This window comes from Callospermophilus lateralis, unplaced genomic scaffold (genome assembly GCF_048772815.1).
Source record: "Callospermophilus lateralis isolate mCalLat2 unplaced genomic scaffold, mCalLat2.hap1 Scaffold_101, whole genome shotgun sequence".
Taxonomy (NCBI): domain Eukaryota; kingdom Metazoa; phylum Chordata; class Mammalia; order Rodentia; family Sciuridae; genus Callospermophilus; species Callospermophilus lateralis.
The window spans coordinates 4,088,191-4,110,720 of record NW_027510272.1 but is presented as its reverse complement, the minus strand read 5'-3'; the positions used below and the strand labels follow the sequence as shown (position 1 = coordinate 4,110,720).

General features: G+C 34.8%; 1 protein-coding gene across 1 annotated transcript in view; it reads left to right on the top strand.

The window, feature by feature from the left end:
• LOC143639945 (lanC-like protein 2) overlaps positions 1-22,530 on the top strand; it is a 49,606-nt gene that overhangs the window by 14,154 nt on the left and 12,922 nt on the right. The window contains exons 2-6 of the mRNA XM_077107968.1: positions 5,324-5,441; positions 11,192-11,399; positions 13,049-13,196; positions 14,511-14,657; positions 21,431-21,613. Coding sequence (XP_076964083.1) covers positions 5,324-5,441; positions 11,192-11,399; positions 13,049-13,196; positions 14,511-14,657; positions 21,431-21,613 — 804 coding nt within the window. The remainder of the gene's footprint in view (positions 1-5,323; positions 5,442-11,191; positions 11,400-13,048; positions 13,197-14,510; positions 14,658-21,430; positions 21,614-22,530) is intronic.

Below are 22,530 nucleotides of genomic sequence, written 5' to 3'. Positions count from 1 at the left end.
GAAAAATCATTTTAAAATACTAATACTTATGGACAGCACAGTACAGGTGTGCACCACCACACCATGGTCACCCTAGAGCTGTTATGGAGATGTACATGAGACTGTTTTCATGCCTGCTAACACAACATTCATTCTCCAGTTCATAATTTCAACTTTCGAGTCTTATTATTTAAGAAATATATTTTGTAAGGCTGTAGCTGACATGGATAGTGATTCCTCTAATGGATCTAGGTAAAGTAAATTGAAAACTTTCTGGAAAGGATTGTTCATTTTAGATACCACTGAGAGCATTTGTGTAATGAGGTCAAACTATGAACATTTTGGGGGCGGGGCACTTGGCCACTGAGCCACATCCCCATCCCTGTATTGTATTTTATTTAGACACAGTCTCACTGAGTTGCTTAGCTCCTCACTGTTGCTGAGGCTGGCTTTGAATTCATGATTCCCCTGCTTCAGCCCCCTGAGCTGCTGGGATTACAGGTGTGCACCATCGCACCTGGCCAAGCTATAAATATTAATAGGAGTTTGGAAGAAGCTAATTTTCACCCTTATGAGTGACTGTGAGGGATTCAAGACTTCAGTGGAGGACTGTGAATGTGGTGAAATAGAAAGAGAACTAGAAGCAGAGTCTGAAGATGTGACTAAGTTGCTGCAACCTCATTATAGAACTTGGAGTTGCTTTGTATGGATGAGCAAAGACTGGTTTCTTGAAATGGAATCTTCTCCTTGTGAAGATGCTCTGAGCATTGCTGAAGGGACAAGAAAAGATTTAGAATACATAAACTTAGTGTTAAAACAGTGGCAGGATTTGAGAGGATTAACTACAGTTTTGAAAAAAGTTCTACTGTAGGTAAAATGCTGTTAAACAACATCACTTGTTACTTAAAAATTTCATGAAAGAATTGATGGCTATCAAAGACAAGGGGGAAGTGAAATGAGTCAGAGAAGGGATCCCTAAATTTTGTCTAAATGTACCTCTAACCAAATTTTGATTACAGACTTAAAGATATTTAGCTAAAGACAGAAGATCTGAACTGATATAGAGCTGCTGCCCAAGAAACAGAATTTGCAATTCAACACAAGTGGAATAACAGACTACAAATTTGCATTCTAGTTGCCATACAAAATTACCTGCTGTATGAAGAACCAAAAAAATAGGGGAGAAAAATAATTTTCTCTTTGGGAGTGCTTAGTTGGGATAGACAAAAGACAGATTAACAAGAGAAAAACAGAGGCTTTTTAATTTGTACAGTGTATTTTCCATATGAATGGGAGGTACCCAGGGAATGAGTAAATCTCAGTTTGGCTTAGAAATCTGTTTATATTGCATCTCTAACTAAAAACATTAAATTTTTAGAGAATACAGAAAATGAAGGAAAAGAAATTTGAATTTTCATGCATGCTAATTGCAGGAAGGCAAATAAATGAAAATTTATTATATTGATTTCTCTGGTGACTTCTCCAGGCTGATTGGTGTCTAAAGTTGTCTTTACTTGTGGAAAAGGGAAGACTGACATTTTTGTAAATTTATGTCCTGCGTTTAGGCCAGTGGGGTAATGCAGAAAGCTGTTCTTGTATTGCTTCTTCTGAGTTGTCTTCAACTCAGAATAAATAATTCTTATGTCAAAAAGGCATGTTTTAGGGTGGCATATTCTACTCTTCTACAATAGAAACACATTTTCAGAAGAAAAGAAAATTAGCTGCAACCAACCTTGAAATGAACCAGATAGTGAAACTAGCAGACAGGATTTTAAAGTGAGTACTGTAACTGTCTTCCACAAAGCACAGCAAAAATACTTTCAGTGAATAAAAAGACAGGAAAAATCAGCAGGAAAATGGAAAGGCAAAAAACAACATTATGGGTAGTCTAGAATTAATATAGACAAATCTGAAATTTAAAAGCTACTGGATGGATTTAGAGGAAAAAAGTGACTGAACTTAAAAATAGATCAATAGACGTTTATCTGTTTGTAAAAAGTAAAGAAAATATTGAAGAGATAAAAAGCAACAGGGCTTCAAGGACTTATTAGATTATATGAAGCAATCTAACATAATTGAAATCAGAAGGAAAGCAGAGGAAGGATGGGAAATAAAAATAATCTGAAGAAATAGTGGGCGAGAATTTATAAATTCAATGAAAGATTAAAATTTGAAGAGCAAATCTTGAATAGAGCAGGGAAAAACAACACATTATGTATAGATAATTGATTAATGATGATTAATTAATTAATATGATTAATGGCTGATTTCTAGTTAGAAAATCATGGAGAACAGAGGAGAGTGAAAAAAAAACATAAAAGTACTAATAGAAACTGTCATCTAGAATTCTTTATTCAGTGAAAACAGCCTTCAAGAATGAAGGTAAAATATATTTTCAGATTAAAAAAAAAAAAGAATTCAAGACCCCTGAGAGAACTTGTAATTGCAAACCCGTTCATTGAAATAGTGACATTTAAGGGGATATAGGTAAAAAAAAAAATGTCTACTCTTTTATCTCTGAATTTGTTTACAAAACAGGTTGTACATGAAAATTGCATTATTATCTTGTAGGATTCATTGCTCATGTATTGGTAATACAGATATCAGCTGTAACAGAAGAACTTGGGGTAGGACCTAAACCTATAAGATTCAGAGTTTCTGCATTTTACATGAAGTGGCACATTACTAACTGCAAATGGATTGTGAAAAGTTGTGGATATCTCTTGTATCCTCTAGAGCAACAATTTAAACTAATTTCCCTGCTAAAAGTTCAGCAGGAATATTAAAATACCTTTCTAAAAGTATTCAAACAATCCAAAAAGCAGGAGAAACAATAACAAAAACAAAAATCAAACAAACTGAAGAAGTTAAGAATGTGCCATCTCAAAATATGCTGAATTGGTATATTGATTATTTCAAGCTGAAATTACTTGAGAAACTGTAAGTTCCATTTGGCATCTCTTTTCCTACATGCAGCAAGCCATAAATATTCTTTTGGGAGAGAAATCTTTGTACCAAGGCAGGAAAAAATCTTTGTACCAAGTTGACTAACACACCAATATCACCAGACATTGGTGTGTTAGTCAACTTTCTGCTTCTGGGACAAAATACCTGAGATTATCAACTTATTACAAAGAAAGCTTTATTTTAGCTCCTGGTTTCAGAGATTTTAGTCAATGGTCAATTGGCCTCTGTGCTTTTAGGCCTCTGGTGATGTAGCACATAGTGACAGGGAACATGTGGTAGAGCAAAGCTGCTCACCTTATGGTGCTAAGGTTGCAAAGAGAGAAGGGAAGGGGCTGGGAATCCCAAATGCCCTTTCATTGGAATGCCCCCAATGGCCTAATTTCCTTCCACTAAGCTCCACTTACTAAAGGTTCCACCACCTCCAAATAGCACCACAAGCTAGTGACCAAGCCTTAGCATATGGGTCTTTGGGAGTTATTTAAGATCTGTGATTGGGACCGTAATGAAGCCAAATAAATAAGTTTATTGAGTTAACCCTTATTTTATACTAGATTTTACATCCCTTTCATAAATCACTTAGTGACATTCTGGAATTTACTATTTGTAGTTCAGAGATTAGTATTTTCTTCCTTTGCAAATTATTGTTGTCTAAAAATAATAAAAACATTGATTTGGACATTTTCTTTGGACTTCACTCTGTTGTAAAAATCCCCATGTAATATGCTTTTTTCTTGCTAATCAGCTCTTGTTTTAATTCAGTTCCTAAATCCAGCCAAAGAGCCCACATAAGAACTAAAGAGTGATAGAAGGGAATTCTCACCCCCTAGGGGAAAAAAAAAAAAAAAGCTAACGCTGTGCTATCCAAGATATTTACTTTAACTCTGAATACAGAGAGACTGAAAATAAATGGACAACAAAAGTAATCATCAATAAGAAAACTGATGTGATTATAATATCACATAAGATAGATTTTACGACAAGAAGATAAAGAGGGTATTAGGTTTTAAATATTTACCTTTCATTAGTTTTGTTCTGAATGTACACAAAAATTTCTCAGATCAGAGATTTTTTTTGTTTACCAGACAGCACATAGCAGGTGGTTCCCTGTGACTCAGTTCTTAATGGCGGGGGTGATGCAGTGAAGGTGGGGTCTGCTGTCCTACATGCACAGAGTTGTATTACAGGCAAGAATGAAGAAAAATAAATTTTCTGCACTTTTTATAAAGGGGAAAGAGGCAATGTCTACCCTTTTCTTTCTAGGAGAATCTTATTATAAATGTCTTACTCTAACCCTTTGGAATGTACACTAATTTCTATATGAAAAAGAACAGCCCATTGTCCAGTTTTACCTTTTCTCATCCCTTTTTGAGATGTAAACATATATTTCCAGGGGTTAGCCACTTGGAATTTTCATTACATATACAGTGGCAAATTAATTCTTAGTGTTTGATTCCAGAATCCCAAATTTCAGTAAAATTTGCCTTGACACCTCTAATTGTGCAATACAGGTTCTTTTTTATAGTCCTACAATAGGAGTATTTCATTATGAAAGTGAATCAATTTTTTAGGAAGATTTAATAGTCAAATTTGTGTATGCCACATAACAACTTCAAAATACACGAAAGAAAAATAATCATAAAAGGCAGAAATGAAATTCTATAATCATAAACTGTTTTTAAGACGCTTCAGCAATTGATATAGCAAATAGACTTTTAAAAATCAACAAACGTATAAGAGATTCTACTATGTATTTAAGAATGTTGTATATTTCTCTTGGGAATGACTGCCAGAAATGAAAAAAATACCTGTTTCCTTTGTTCTTAGCAGCCTTAGAATTTAATATTTTTAAAAAAGTATTCTCTATTAGTCTGACAGGGAAACTGTGGCACTTGTAATGATTTGCAATTCATGAATCATCTCCGGATTGGACATTTTGCATATGCTTTTCATTTGATTTTTCTTTTGTGTAAGATGCATTAATAATTTGTGTTGTCTTCAGTATTATGTTCTTTTTTGATTTATAATATCTTATATTGCAAGTATTTTCTATTTGTCATTAATTTTTAAATCATCTTATGTGTTTTACCTTATAGAAGCTAAAATGTTTGTGTAGTCAAATCTATCTTTTTTATGTTTATTTATTTATTTTTTATTTTATACCAGTTATTTTTTGTGAACCTATTTGTGAGTTGTAATACCCATACAGCATTATCTCAGTAAGATACTAACCCTGTAAAAGTCAAGGTAGTGTCCACGTAGTTAGACATTGAGATGGGCCACATAAAATAAGTTCTGTTATGTTCATGTGACTTACACTGTCATTATGACATTGTCCTATTCTTGTGCAACTAAATTTATCTTTTCTTTTGCTTCTTAGATCATTCATAATTTTGTGAGGCGGATCCAGACCAAAATCAAAGATCTTCTACAGCAGATGGAAGAAGGGCTGAAGACAGCTGATCCTCATGATTGCTCTGCTTATACTGGTTGGACAGGTGAGAATATGGAGTAGAAGCAATTAATATTTTTTTCTTATTTTATGAGATGTAAGACTTGGCTTTGAAATTTTCTTTTAAAGTGGTAAAGTTTTATACTCTTGAAGTCTTAAACTATGTCTTCATTGAGAGATTCTTTGGAATTTTATTTCTAAAGAAATATCTTCTGCCTGAATTTTGACTTTTAATGTATATAGTATGTGATATTTTTACATTTAGTTAACCTAATATGTAGCTGTGAAATGTGTAATAAAAGTAAACTTGCATAAGGGGTCAGGTGTATTTTGTTTTGCTTGGTTTGTTATCATTCTTGCTTTACTCTTTGTGATAGGTTGTGATTGAATGAGTTCTCTGGTCTGTTTCATAAATCATTTACCATTACTGCCCGAACTCAATTTGACTCATTTGTACATGTAAAGATTTTTATTTAAATCTTAATAATAATGACTAAACAGGCAACCAGTAATATACTTCACTTTTTAAAAAATATAATTTCAAAATTAACTTGCTTTAACTAATCTTTATATTTTTATTGTTTTTACCAGGTAGCCAGGACATTATAACAGCTATTTGGGGTATATAAAAGAAATAAGACAGATCTTGTTCTTAGGGATTAAACTAAATGCTGATTAAATTGCTAATGACAGTTTTTATAACCTTCTTGTTAAATTGTCGTAGTTGAATTTCCAATTAGCATAGACACAGATATATATGTTAGAGCTACCGTGAACCCAAAACCTATTATTTTTGCAATGTATAGCCAAACATGGCAGCCTTGATGATTATGTACTTATATTTATTTCAATGATGTTTTATTTATTATTTGCCTTTTATAAGTACAATTATATGGTGACATTAAAATTATATATTTCAGACTTGTAAACCCAGATAGACATAGACCAAGTTCAATTACAGTGCAAAATGTAAAATTAGATATTTGTGGTTAACCAGAAGAAAAATACAAAGAATATTTTGAGAAGAAAACTATTCAGGAAAGAACAATAACATAGCTGTTAATAGCACAGGTTTCCCTTAAAAAGTCTTTTACTTACAGCATTTTCTCTTACTTTTGACAAATATTTTTAACTCTAATAGTTAGGTTCCAAACTGACTATGCATACAGTCATTCAGAAAGCTTTATAATAAATTAAGAGGACAACTGCAGTAGGAACTCTGGGAATCTGTATTTCTTTTTCTTTTTTTTTTTAAGAGGGAGGGAGAGAGAGAGAGAGAGAGAGAAGTTTTTTTTAATATTTATTTTTTAGTTATTGGCGGACACAACATCTTTGTTTGTATGTGGTGCTGAGGATCGAACCCAGGCCGCACGCATGCCAGGCGAGCACGCTACCACTTGAGTCACATCCCCAGCCCCGGGAATCTGTATTTCTAAAGAATCCTTATCTATTGCCATCTTCTGGAATCATGGTAGAACCACTGTGGAAGTATTTGGTTTCAGTGATATAAAATAGTACTTAGGGCTTTAGGGTTTAGGAAAAAGTATGGAAGGTACCTTTCCATCTTTTCTCTTAAAACCATACAAGAGGAATGAATAAAGCATTCATCATTTATTCCCTTTTGCAAAACTTTGAGACAGACCAAAAAAATTCATTCAAATAATTTTGGATAAAAAACAAACAACATATAGAATGACTGTGGAAAGCCGCGCACGACATAGCAAGAAAGGAAAGCCACAGGGCCCAGGAGTAGCAAAATCCTGCTTTTCTCATTCTCCATATTCAATAAGGAGTAATTCCCAGAAGGAGTGGCCCACACCCTCAACAGGAACATTTGTGGGCACATCTGAGTGCAAAGTGAATAGGCAATGCTGGGCTGGGCGAGCAGAGAAGAAGAGGCATGGCAAGTGTACAAGGAAAGAGTACAGACCTTCAAAAAGGGGGTAGCGTCCTTGGTGGCACCAGCTAATGGCTTAAGGCAGGAAGGAAACAGCAATGACTGACACCCTCCTGAAACAGGAAAAGATATGTGAACTAAAGGAAATCTGGCCACCAGAAGTCATGACTATTAAAGAAAGAAACTGTTGTTTATTACTTAGCAAGAAGAGGATGCCCTTGAGAAAAAGCAAAAACAACTATGAAAGCTACCCTAACCATTTTTTTTTTTTTTGGCTAGGGAATCTTCCTGTAAATAATTGCTCTAGAAATATTTAATATATTCACACTTAAGAAAAAAATTTGTTATAATATAAGAGGAAAAAGGGACTCTCAGAATGTCATAAAAGGAATTCTGAAAAAGGAAACATAAGGAAATGCCACTGCAATGTGAAGAAAAATTGGCAATACTTTGAACATGAATTTTGTAAAACTTTTTAAAGCAGTAAGTTCACAAAGCAGAAATAAAGGCATTTGGAGAAGAGAGGGCCAGAAAACAAGAGCCTATGATAAAGAATTGACAGAACCAAGAAAATAATTGAAAAGGTAAGAATTGACCCACAAAAGTCATTTAAGAAAACTGAAGTACAAGAAACTGAAGTAACACTAAGATGACACCATGGAATTGTCAGCAGCACCATGAAAAGCCGAGTATCTTTCTTGTCTAGAAAAGTTTCAATACATACTTTCTGAATAAATACATTACTAAATCAAACCATTAAGGGGGAAAAAAGCAAAGAAAAAGAAACAAAAATCAACTTAGGAGAAACTCCTGGTTTTCAGTCCAGAATGTACGGAGTTGCTACTCCATCCTAACAAGGGAAAAGCTGAACAAACTGAAACATCACCTCTTCTTAGATCTATCAGAGAAGTTAGGTCACAAGGTGAACTGCTTTATCAAAAGTTGGAAGACAGGTGGATGCAGGGAATTAGAACTAACAGGAGCTATTGCCAGTTACTGCCAACACACAAGGTTAGAACAAATTTAATTAAGGATTGTGTTAGTCAACTTTTTATCACTGATAAAATACTTGAGAAAATCAGCTTAAAGAAGGAAAGATTTATTTTGGCTTATGGTTTCAAATGTTTTAATTCATGGTCACTAGTCTCTGTTGTTTCTGAGCCTGTGGTGAAGCAGAACATCACTGGAGTAGGGAAGAGTCTGTGGCAGAGCAAAGCTATTTACCTCATGGTATCCTGGAAGCAGAAAAAGTGGGGAAGAGGCCATGGACAAAATAGATCCTTCTGGAACCTGCCCTAAGTGGCCTTCTTCTTTCAACTTGGCCCCGCCTCCTAAAAATGCCATCATCCATGAACTCATTAATGGATTTATCCATTGATGAGGTCAGAGCCCTCATGGTCTAATTACCTTCCAAAACATTGCTGCATTTGGGACCACACCTTCCACATATGAGCCAAACCATAAAATAGATCTAATTGACCTCTATTCATAATTCATGAATTGAGGCAGCCTGCATTCTACAAAATAGATGGAGAGCTCCCTCCTGGCAGTGGCAGAACAATGGGTTTTGTAAGGTCGGAACCAGGAAACAAGAATACTACAAAGATGATTGGTTAAGATCAAGTTACTTCAGCTTATTATTATTTTGTAAGGGTTAAAGCAGAAGAGACTTCCTTATTATTTTGACACAAGTAGACTGAAATCTGTTTGGGGGAAAAACTGGTCTTTTGGAGGTCTTTCTGCTTCCTTGAAGTTTCAGTGTATGTAACATTTATCAAGAGTGACTCCATTTTGGTTAATTCTGTTCTGCTGGGGTCTCATGCAACAGTTCAATCTAAAACAATGGGACCCCATAATTTTTGTTTAATAGTAGGAAAACCTAAATTATACTTTGATTAATCCTGGAGGCTTAGTGTGAACAAATCTGAAAGAAAAATTCCAGGGGGACTTAATCATAAGGGAACCTCATACAAATGCATCTTGCCTCCAGAAGCTCTACTGAGGCTTCACAGTGAATATTGAAGAAACAGTCCATCAATCTTTGAGCAAAAGGAGGGGAATGGAAACCATTTTGAAATACCTCTGAGCACTTTGTTCTTAACAAAGCCCACCCTCTGAAGAAACTTTTACCAGAATCTGACCTCCTAGAGTTTTAACATAGCCAAACTACCTGGGAGAAGGAAAATACCCAAATCTAGCTGGCTGTAAACCTTCAATATTGGGGAAGTGAAATAATTAACTCCAGCTCCCTCTGGACATCCAGGCTCTCTAAGGGAACAGGAGGTGAGAGGCACTGGTGAAGTTCAACAGTTTAGGGACCAAGACTTGCCAGAAGATGGAGACCACGGTACTATGGACCATTTCCTCTTCCCACACTTACCCTACATCTCTAAAGGCCTGTTTACCACAGTGCCTTTTACCCAGTGCATGTCAACATTTTAACAAAAAAATTACAAAGCATGATGACCATTTTCTTTTTATTTGTCCTCATGTACTTTAAAATACTCAAGCATTAAATATAAGTTTTTAGGTCCTCAGGTTAACCAGAGAGTATTCTGTTTAGAGGTTTCTGAGTCAGTCAGGGAGTACTTATTTGTAAACTTTTTATAATGATTATTATGTTCGAAATTTATCTGTATTTAGCTTCTAACTCTTCTAATGATTACATAAATTTACATTTACTTACTGGAAGAGATAATAAGCAACTCATACAGAAGACTTTTTTTTTTTAGCTTCCAGATATACTGTAAGGGTTAAATGTCTTTTTACAGAAATGGATAAGGACAAAAGAAGGATTGCTCAAAAAAATAAAGTGTTGAGCATTAATATGAAAGAGTCATGGGATACCCTGAATAGGAAAATTGAACAAAGCAGAATTAGATATTTAGAAAACTTTCAAAAGCAAAATAAAAAACAGTAAAAATCAGAGGATGTTATTAGATAAGACCAGAATATTGAAGAACATAAATTCTACATTAACAGGATGTTTTGTTTGGTCATTTCACCATCATATCACTTCTTTCAATACTTTTTTCTATAATATATTTTATTAAATAATAAAACACTTCACTGTCATACTGACTTCTTTTTGTTAACACATATTAATTGCACATATTGATGGGGTCAGTGTGATAATCCCAGAGGTTCATTCAGAGCGAGTGCATTGATCAAATCCAGCCACTCTTCTACCCTCCTCTTCCCATAGTAACTTCTTCCACCCAGGCATTAAACTATGCTTAAGAAGCTATATACATCATCCTCCAAAGGTAGCAAAGCCCCCTCTCTGGTTCATGTGAAGATCTGGGTGTGTTATTCAATCTAAAATAGGAGGATTGTGTAGGTGATAGTCTGTACATGTGGTGTCCTATAAATGTTAAACTGACTCACTGATCAATTGTATGGGTTGATCACTAAAGAAAACTGAAAAACTGTGCCAAATAGAAAAATTAGAAAAAGCAATAAAATCCAGAAAGGTAATCATTTAATTTGGGGTAGCATTGGAGGAAATAATTGAATAAGAATTTAAAAAAAGGTAACTTGAGATACAAAAGAGACTGAATATAACCTTGAAATGAATAAAAATTAACAGAATGAGTAGGACTATCCTCTGTATTTCAGACTGGGTATTTCATCTCTTGTTTAAGAGCATAGAATCACCATGCCATACCAGTTAGCAAGATAATCGATTTACATGTGTATCTTTTTTTTTTTCCCAGCTCTTATTTCTGTGGGGTTTAATTTTTATTTTTAAAGAACTATTTGACATAATTTTTTTGATGTTACCCCTTCAGAAAATGTAGTGTTTACACAGAAGAATTTATATCATGTAATTTAAAAATATCTTGAAGGTAAAAAGGAAAGGTAGTAATATTTTTCTTTTGGGGTGGGGATCATTTCAGGCATAGCCCTTTTGTACCTGCAGCTATACCGGGTCACCTGTGACCAGACATACCTGCTTCGATCTCTGGATTATGTAAAGAGAACACTTAGGAACCTGAATGGTCGCAGGGTCACTTTCCTCTGTGGAGATGCTGGGCCCCTTGCTGTAGGAGCTGTGATATATCATAAACTCAAAAGTGACTGTGAATCCCAGGAATGCATCACAAAGTAAGTTTTTAATTCTGGAAATATTTTCTTTAAATTCTTAGTTGGAACTCTAGCTGTAGAAAAATATACAAAAAAGAAACTATTTTTAACTTACTCTCCTATTGCAAACAGGTCTCCCTAAGAAGTAAAAGGGTTTGTATGTCCACTTTTTTTTTTTTTGTACCAGATGTTACACCCAGGAGTGCTTAACCACTGAACCACATCCCCAGCCTGTTTTTTGATTTTTTATTTTGAGATAGGATCTCACTAAGTTGCTTAAGGTCCCCCTAAGTTGCTGAGGCCAGCTTTGAACTTAGCGATCTTCCTGCCTCAGGCTCTGGGCCCCTAGGATTACAGGTGTGTGCCACTTTGCTTAACTGTATGTCACTCTTGAGCATTTTAGTGAAATCATATGTTATTTTTCTATTCAAGCATGAGTATTTCTTAATTTCAGAGGGACTTTAATCATTTTTCCTAAATAATTTTTGGTTGCCTTCAATGCATGAAAATTAGCTCACAATGCTGTAGATCCACAAGAATAAATTAATCATAGTTTAACTTTTAACTGATTAGTTATATTAATGAAGAGCAAGTAAGGAATATGTTTCATTGTACCTATTGGTTTATATTCCTTCTTGAAGAAGTAGAAATCAGGGCTTAGTTCTAGGACCTGATCTAGTACATGTTAGTTAATGTCTGTTGAAAGTTAGAATGATTCATACTCATTCCTAAGCACTGGCAGCATTTCAGTGCCATTTTTATTTAGATTTTAAATCACTTTGTTCTAATGCTAGATGAATTATGTTACATGGTTTAGAATAAATATAAAGGTATACATTTTGAACAGAAAGATTTTTTTCTTTCTTTCTTTAATGGCGCTAAGGTTGGGACTAGGGCCTTATAACAGCCTGAGCTAGAGGCCTGACTCTGGGTCTCCAAAAAGTAGGCATAGCTACTTGCTAAAAAGCTAAACAGGAAAGGTAATTATAGAGTGTGAAAGGAACTTTAATCAGTATAGCTACACCAGGAAGACAAGGGGACCCATGGCCTTAGTTCTGTCTTTGAGGGACTGACAATTACTTTGAGGTTTTATAGAAAGAGGAGTAAGTGCAAGGTTGTTTATACTGTTGAAGGCTTTTCTTAACTGCCAAATAGGTGATCTTGATCAGTCGTGCTTTGTCCATCATTATCTCATGATTGGTCAGGCTGGGCCTTTTCCAAATAAGAAAATTGCACTTGATGTTGCTGGGCAAGGGATGGGGTGAAGGAAAGCTTCAACTCATTATAAGATGTTTATCCACCAGACCTAGATAATGGAGGCAGAGACGCCAAATCTTCACTCCTGCTTTTAGTCACCCGTGGGGCATTTGCAGACAAAAGTGAAGTCTAAGTTGAAGTCTAAGTCCTTGTTATACTTGTACATGCTAAGCACACACTCTACCACTGAGCTATATTCTCAGATCAGGTTTTTTGCTCATAATTTTTACATTTGAAAGAAGAATTAGTAAAGTGGAGAAATTCTAGTTGTTTTGGGAATTTAGGGTGCTTTTTTAAATCATAGTTTTAAATTTAAAAATAAATACATTTCTAAAGTGATGAGTTACTTGTTTCTGAAAGAAGCATTTTAGACATGCACATTGGAGAAAACAGAATTTTTTCTTGTTGTTTAGACTTTTGCAGCTGCACAGAAGCATTGTCTGCCAAGAATCAGAGCTTCCTGATGAGCTGCTGTTCGGTCGAGCAGGTTATCTGTATGCCTTACTGTACCTGAACACGGAGATTGGCCCTGGCACTGTGTGTGAATCAGCCATTAAAGAGGTATTGTGGGATTATTGACACCTGTGGGTATTCAAAGCTATCTGTTAGCATGGAGTTATGTTAGTATTAAGGCTCTGCTTCTAGGTTGAATTAGCTTTTTAAAACATGTCATAAAAATTACAAATTAGCTGCTTTTCTTTTTAGGGATTTTTTTTTTAAAAAACTCAATATCTGCTGGGTGTCATGGTGCTCACCTATAATCCCAGCAGCTGGGAAGGCTGAGACAGGAGGATCAAGAGTTCAAAGCCAGCCTCAGCAAAAGCGAGATGCTAAGCAACTCCACTCTGTCTCTAAATAAACTTCAAAATAGAGCCGGGGAGGTGGCTCAGTGGTAGAGTGCCCCTGAGTTCAATCCCCAGTACTAAAAAGCAAAAATCTATATATACTTCTCCATCTGTTATTGATAACAACTGGTTTTACAGGAACCAAGCAACAACAGCAGCTTCAAAAAGTTTGAATGTTTATTTTTCTTTTGTGAGTTCTCTGAGGTGACTATATCTGGTGACCTATCTTCTTTTTACTCTGTTATGCTAAAAGCGTATCTTTACCTGTTAGCATGGAGTTATGTTAGTATTAAGGCTAATAGTTTGGTATTAATGCTAGTTTGGTACCCTTAGTCCTAGGAAGAAGGGAAAGGGAGAAAAAGCATTATCCTTTGTAAGGACTCCATCTGTAAGTTGCCCATCTCATGTCTGCTCACATCCCTTTGCCAGAAATTAGAAAAAATGGCTGTGTTCAGCTGTTTCTAGCTAGGAGACCAGATGCCAGCTAAAACTTAGAGTACTCCACCAAAATGATGAGAAGAACATGGGTTTGAGGAAACAATTAGTGTCTTTGCCACATAGTCATTCCAAACATGATGTTCTTGTGATCTGACTAAAATCCTTCAAACCACAACTGACCACATTGCATGAGCTTTTCATCAATGAATCTAAGTCCTACAGTCTTTCCTGAAAAGTGTGTTTGCCAGTCTTTTGGGCAAAACATTGCAGCTACAAAGCAACTAAAAAGTCTGGAACCATTTTTAATGGGAAGTTTTTCCAGATTTTAGTTGACATTTTTTATAAAGAACTTTTGACGTTTTTAATAAAGAACTTTTCCTTTCTTAGACTTTTTTTTTTCTTTTTCTACTCTGATGTTGTCTTCTAAGTCCTCTCTGCCCACATTTATTAATTTATAAGATAAAAATGACTATGTTAGCTACTAATTTAGATTAATAATCTCTCCATGTATACATAAGTGTTAATGTAAATTAGACTAGAACAGCATGCATGTACAATTTTTTAGATTTATGGAATCTCATTGCCTCTGTAGGTAGTCAGTGCTATTATTGAATCTGGTAAAACCTTATCAAGAGAAGAAAGAAAAACTGATCGATGTCCCCTATTGTATCAGTGGCACAGGAAGCAGTATGTTGGAGCAGCCCATGGCATGTCTGGGATCTACTATATGTTAATGCAGGTAAATAACAAATTTCTGAAATACTAATACAGCAACTATATTATAATATATTAGGTCAAATAAAAATGGGAAATGAAATTTTTAGACAAACCAAGCTGGCTAAATTGAAACAAGCTCCTCCTTTGAATCACAGTTGCTTAAACTCTGCTTCATGAACATGAGAATTCCCAAGAGTACATTTAGTTGTTTTTCGCCCATGCTTTTCTTCTTTCCTTGTCCTCCTGCTGACTGAAGTGGAAACTTTTTTAATACAGATGGATCTTCAGGGAGTAAAAGGGCCTCTTGAATCCAAACTGAGGCAGAATTTTTGTTATATTCAGATGCCCCCAACTTATTATCAGTCATGTTCTGAATTTTAACAAGTTTATTGCTGTGGTTATGATCTTGTCTCTTAATTATCCTTGTCACCTACTGAATTAAGAACCTGCACTTCTGTGAAGTAGTTAGAAACCCATCCCAGGTATTAAACCCATCCCAGGTATTACCTCGATGGATGCTTCTAGCCGCATGGCCTAAGGCCCCCTTCTGTGCTAAGTATACAACCTCCTTTTTCTTTCTTAAAATTATGCCTTTCTTTATTTTACAGAATCACAAAGCTAGTGAGTCAAGGAATAAGGATTAGAATTTAGATATCTTTGACTGAAAGCCTAGTTTAAATTTTTTTTTATTTTCCTTTTTGAAAAAAATACTATACCATGCCTAAAGGAAAATAGAGAGCTGGGATTGTGGCTCAGAGGTAGAGCACTTGCCTAGCATGCATGAGTTACTGGATTCGATCCTCAGCACCACATGAAAATTAAATAAGGGTATTGTGTCTACCTATAACTAAAAAACAAATGCTAAAAATAAAATAGAAAATTCATATCTAAACAGGACCAAAACTTTCTTTTCTGGTAATTAGTAGTCTTTGTTAATTACTGTAAAAGTAAACTTGCATATATTCCAGTTGTGGATTTTCTTAAAGTGCAGCATGCATTTCTAAAATAATCAGAATTTCATCTGAATTTTAAAATAACAGTTACTTTTTTTTAAAAGAGACGTTATAGTGTGATGTTTGTGTGTTAAAGTTTTCTAGAGAAACAGAACCAATAGGAGATGTAAATACACATACACATACCTGAAGGAATTTATTATAGGAATTGACTTTGTGCAATTATGGTGGCTGAGAAGTCCCACAGTCTGCCATTTCTAAGCTTGGGACCTGATGGTGTAAATCATAGTCAAGGGTCAGGAAGAGACTGATGTCTTTGTTCCAAGTAGGCAGACTGGTGGGAAGGGGCAACTTCTTCCTCCTTTGTTCTACTTATGACTTCAGTGGATTAGATGAAGCCTACCCACATTGAAAAGGACCACCTACTTTACTGAGTCCAGCAATTCAATTGCTAATCTCAATCAGAAAGACACTCTCAGACATACCCAGAAATAATGTATTGGGGTACCTCATTGACCTAGTCAAGTGAACACACAAAATTAAACATCACAGGATGTACTCCAGAAAGGTGTTTTAACTGGTAGCTCAGGAACCTCAAATCATAAAACCATTAGGAAAAAACATAATAATGTGAGATCCCCACTGATGTGGTTTAGATTCAGTTTTTGAGGTTGATTTTGTTGCATATTAGGAGTTTCTTTGAGAGAAATACAAATCATGAAATTTTCCCCTCTTGTGCTTTTAAAGTGAGAAACGTGTTTACACTATTTAGTATTCTATTTAGAAATCCTTATCTTTTTAAAGAGATGTTAAGCAGTGTGATGGCACTGGCTGAGAGCTGACTCTGCATTTCTTTCCCCTGTTCCACATCTCCTGCTGGTGTGGTAGCATTGTCCTGTGGTGGTATTATCCATTGTGTGCTGTCACTTAAACAGAACTTCAAATTCATAATGGCATAACTAAAACAATTCTTCTCTTGAAAATCCTTTCAAAATACTACTACTACTACTAATAATAATAAAGTAGAAACTCACATTCCAAAATGAAACTAGAAGACACCTAAAGCCCCAAACTGTGAATATATAAACTGGAAAGAGGTGAATGAATGACAAATGTCCTAACAGGATAGAAGAAGATCACACAAAAGTGCCTTAATAAATTAGAGGCTGCCAGAAGGAATCAAGCCAGTTTCTCTTGCAAACCCTATGACTAAGGAATTTCAAGTGACATGTACCATAAAGGTGGCATGAGACATGTGTCTATATGGCAGTGAGGGCAGGTCAGCAGAGGGCTCTACAAACATTTTTATAAGGAGCCATTGGTTCTCTGTAAGTATGTCCATCCAGCAAAGTGAGATGACTATTTCTCCTCTTAACTCCTGCTGGAAACAAAGAGGATTTAGGTCTGTTTTAGTCAGCTTTTTTGTTGCTGTGACCAAAAGACCTGACAAGAGCAATTAGAGGAGGAAAAGTTTATTTGGGGGACTTATAGTTTCAGAGATCTCAGTCCATAGATAGATGGCTTTATTCCTTAAGGCTCAAGGTGAGGCAGAACATCATGGTGGAATCATGTGACAGAGGAAAACAGGTCAGGACATGGCCACCAAGAAGCAGAGACTCTACTTTCCAGGGACAGAACATATACCCCTAATACATGCTCCCAGTGACCCACCTCCCCAAGCCACATCCTACCTCTCTTCAGTTACCACTCAGTAAATCCCTATCAGAGGATTACTTCACTGATTGAGTTAAGGCTATCATAACCCAATCATTTCACATCTAAACCTTCTTGCATTATCTCACACATGAGCTTTTGGGGGACACTTCATGTCTAAACTGCAATAGTCTGAAAGAATTGAATCTACTATTCTGATTAGAGATGGCCAGGTATAGAGGTTGGTGAAGGGGGCTTGAATGAAAGTCTAAGTAGTTGTATGATGAGATCACCCTCTGTCACAGCCAGCCTCAGACATATCCTCAACCCCTGGCCAATGAAAACTCCACCCATACACCAGATGAGGGATTGAAGTCTCCTTTTTTTGAGAAAACAAGCTCAGATAAAAGATTTACAGACATAGGTATTTGAAAGTTCCCATTTAAAAACTTAGCTAGAAATCTGTGATGATCAATTATATGTGTCAACTTGGCTGAGCCGTGGTACCCAGATATTTGGTCAAAAATTATTCTGGATGTTTCTATGAGTGTGGTTTTGAATAAGTTTTACATTTAAATTGGTGGACTTTGAGTGTAGTAACTTGTCTTCCATAATATGATTGGGGACCTTTATCCAATCAATAGAATGTTTAAATACAACCAAAGGCAGAACTTCCCTGCTAAGTAAGAGGCTATCTTCCAGCAGACTGTATTTAGAATTCACTTCATCTGCAACATTAGCCCTTCCTGGTTATTTAGCAGACTGCCTTTGGATATGAACTGCAACACTTTTGAGTCTTCAGCCTTCTGATAATCCCATTCAGATTTGGACTCAAGACTCTTAAATGTATTGGTCAGTTTCTTAAAAGTCTTTTTCTCTGTATAACATACCATATTGGTCCTGTTTTTTTGTAGAATCCTGATTAAAAAATTATCCTACAACCCTAAAGTGATTTCTACCATTCAACAAATCCCCCCGTGTTCAGAGTATATTCAGTGAGCTTTGTACTACCTTATACAAAATATAGACAAACAGCCAAAGAATTTTCAGACATTTGAAGGAAGTCTCCAACTTGAAAGATGAGAGACCTAAACAAGTTGAAAAAAGAAACTCAGAACATATATTCTAGGAAGAAAAAGAAAACATCACAGAAATCAAATGAATAATTAATGTCCTTAGGCAAATAAGAGAAGCAGTTGCATACAAGAAACATTTGAAGAATAAGAAAGAGCTCTTAAAATTAAAAATATAATAGTTGGGGCTGGGGATATAGCATAGTTGGTAGAATACTTACCTCTCATGCACAAGGCCCTGGGTTCAATCCCCAGCACCACCAAAAACAAAACAAAATAAAACAAAAACAAGACACACACACACACACACACACACACACACATAAAATAGTTGTTTTTTTTTAATTATAACAATGTTTGGAAATCAAATATCTTAGCAGACAGAAATAAACAGTGGGAAAAGAAAATTATAGGATTAATTTAGGAGGTCCAACATCCAATTAATAGGACTTCTGGTAAAGGAGAATCCAAAATAGCAGGGAGGAAATTTTAAGAAATGTAGTAAAAGAATATGTTCTAGAACTAAGGGACATGAGTTGCCATATTGAAAAAAAACTTACCAAGTTGTTATATAATAAATGGGGAGGGGCTGGGGATGTGGCTCAAGAGCGGTAGCGCACTCTCCTGGCATGCGTGCAGCCCGGGTTCGATCTTCAGCACCACATACAAACAAAGATGTTGTGTCCGCCGATAACTAAAAAATAAATATTAAAAATTCTCTCTCTCTCTCTCTCTCTCTCTCTCTCTCTCTCTCTCTCTCCCTCTCCCTCTCCCTCTCCCTCTCCCTCTCCCTCCCTCCCTCCCTCCCTCTCTCACTCTCCTTTAAAAAAAAATAATAAATGGGGAAATTTATCCATACCAGATTATTGTGAAAACTTAAAGAGATATGTTAAAATTTCAAGAGGAAAAAGGTCATATACCAAGGTTGGACATCAAAATAGCATTGGAATTTGCAGCAGTTTCATTGAAGCTAAAAGAGAAATGGAAATACCTTCATGTTCTGAGTAAAAATGATTTTCAGCATTGAAAATTATCAATTAAATGTGAGCTAGAACAAAGACAGTTTTAAATATCCCAGTCTCAAAAAAATTAATTCCATGGGCTGCGGATGTGGCTCAAGCGGTAGCGCGCTCGCCTGGGTTCGATCCTCAGCACCACATACAAACAAAGATGTTTGTGTCCGCCGAAAACTAAAAAAAAAAAGAAATATTAAAAAATTCTCTCTCTCTGTCTCTGTCTCTCTCGCTCTCTCTCTTAAAAAAAAGAAAAAAGAAAAAAATTAATTCCCCTGCATCCTATCTCAGGAAGCTACTAGAAGGGAGTTCACTAAGAGAGAGATCCAGGAAAAGAGACCCTGTACAAGAGAGAGGGAATGGAATCTCCATGAAGTTGACAGGTGGCTGTCCCAGTACAGCAGTTGTACACAAGTCCTAGAAAATAACTGATTAAGAATGGAATGAGATTAAAGAACTTTCTCCATGAGAAAAAAAAATCACAGCAGTTTTGACTTTGTGGAAAATTAAATTGAGAGACTTTACAAGCTGTTTGTGCATGAGAAAAAAAAAAACTTAGATGGCGATTCAAAGAAAACCAACTAAATAAAAGAATGAGAAAGTTACTAACTTTAGGAAAAACTGAAAGTAATAAAACTCTTAAGATATGTACTTTAGTATGTTCCTTGTCTAAGCAGCAAGAAATATTTACATAGTTCAGTCTGTAAAGAGCACAGTGAATATGAATGTAACAAAAATTGGTGATGGAATAAAATTCTCTTGGGATGATTTGAAGAGGGAAATTATAATCATCTGCCTGCCACAGGAGAATCCCATAGATGAAGTCTAGAATTTGTAAGTCTACACTATGCAGGCATTTTTAGAAATATTCAGGAAACATGAAGATACAGCAAAAATACAAACAAAATCACAGTTTTATCCTGGGAAGAAACACTGAATGTTGCTTTTTGAAATAAGCTTCCCAAACATTTTTTTGACATGTAAAACTATTTGATTACATTATCTGTGTAAAATAACTTAAAAATTACTAGTTAGCCTTTTTGGAAATATATTGCATGACCTGTAGTTTGAAAAACAAAAATCTAATCTCTAAATATGTGTCAAGGAAAACACTTAAAGATTTTCTAATATGTAAATTAAATTAAAAACATAAAAAAGTAGTTTTACTTATGTGAAATTTAGAAATTAGTGATCCTTAAAATTATCTCTTTTCTTTGTGTTTAACAAAGAAATGAGGTTTTCATTTTGCGTTATAGAAGAAAACATCATGTTGTAGATTTTCTTTGGCTTTAATAGAACAATAATAATAACAATTGTAAGTAGTATTTCACTTTACCATTATAATTTATATTACCTCTGGAAAATTGGGAGGCTGAGACAGGAAGATGGCAAATTTGAAGTCAGCCTCAGCAGTTTAGCAAGATCCTCAGCAACTTAGTGAGATCCTTTTCAAAACAAAAAAATAAAAGGGATTGGGGATATGGCTTAGTGGTAAAATGTCCCTGGGTTTAATTCCAGTACCAAAATAATTAATAATAATAATAATAACAACAGCAACAATAATCAGTACCAAAATAATTAGTAATAATGTAATAACAATTATATAATATTATATAATAATAAATATAACAATTTTTCTATAATAATATTATTATTGTTATTTTGTGTTATTTTAATTATTTGCCTGCAGTGACAAGGCCAGTTAATAGATTTGGGAGAATTGGGGTAAGAGCCACATGGGAAGAAATCAAGGGTCAGTTTTTGGACAAAGAAAACATCTAAATAAAATCCTTCATAGTCCTGGATTCATTAGAGATTCAGCTTAGTCTTCTCCCTTGCTATATAATGACTTCAAGTTGACGATCCTAATGCATCAAAGTAAAAATAAAATATATCTTTTCTGAAACTAATAAATTTTAGAGAGATTTTAAAAAGAATTGAAATAAACAAAGTCTGCCTAAGTATTTAAAACAAATAATTGAATTAATTCTAATTTTATATGTTCCTCAGTATTCCAGGTAATTTGTGCTTTATTATATTAGTCATTGATACAAAGATTAAAAAAAAATTCAGAAAAGTTGTTTTGTTTTTGTTTCTTTAAAGCCTGCAGCAAAAGTGGACCAAGAAACCTTAATAGAAATGGTGAAGCCTAGTATCGATTATGTACGCCACAAGAAATTTCGATCTGGGAATTATCCATCTTCATTAAGCAATGAAACAGATCGATTGGTGCACTGGTGCCATGGTGCCCTAGGTGTCATCCATATGCTCATGCAAGCATATAAGGTCAGTATTTCAGTTAGTTTCATAAGCTTCCACTGTACAGGATCCAGTTCTCACCGTTTCAGTTTGATTTTGGTAAGCCCATTCAACCGCACATGAAAAGCCGTTTTGAATTAATATTTTCATAAAATAAATAGAAAATGTCTTTATTTCACTATTCACTGCTGCTGTGACCAGTACTGTACTGTGAGTGTGTTTGCATGTTTAACAGAGTTTACATTCATGTGTAAAAGAAATACACGACAAGACTGATGATTTTCATTCTAATGAGTGTTAGTATCCAAGAAAACAGCAGAAAGAATGAGAACCAATTATTTTTGGTCTTCACATTATATTATACCCTTGCTTGCATAAGCATTTATTGCTGGATTATAATAATTATCATTCAAGGGCTTTTAAAATTGTTAACAAAATTATTCATAAGAAATAGGAGTGGCGTTCAAGTTTTTTACTTCTGGGGTATTATGGGAAAATAGGCAGTATCTCCATTGATTAATTTATTTTGATTTTAATACAACTTTATAATAATTGATGTTGGAGATTATTGCTCATTTAGCAACAAAAGTATACAAATATAACTACAATAATTATTCTAATCAATGCAATATTTTAATAAGTTCTTTTGTTTTGAAGAGATAGATAGAATTAATGGAGCAGAATTCACATTGCTACATGAAAATAACAAAAACTATTACCTGAATTCAATTCTTTTTTCCCTTTATGACTAACTATAATAAATTCCTTAGAAAAAAATTGTGGTAAATTGACTTATGATATAGAATAGTTTCTCAGAATTCTTTTAGTTCTCTTTCAACAATAACACCCCAAATTTTAAATAGTATAAAAAATATGAACATTCAGAAATGACTCAGTTATAGTATTTGTTGAGAGCATAGATAATATTCTTCTGGAAGCTTTTT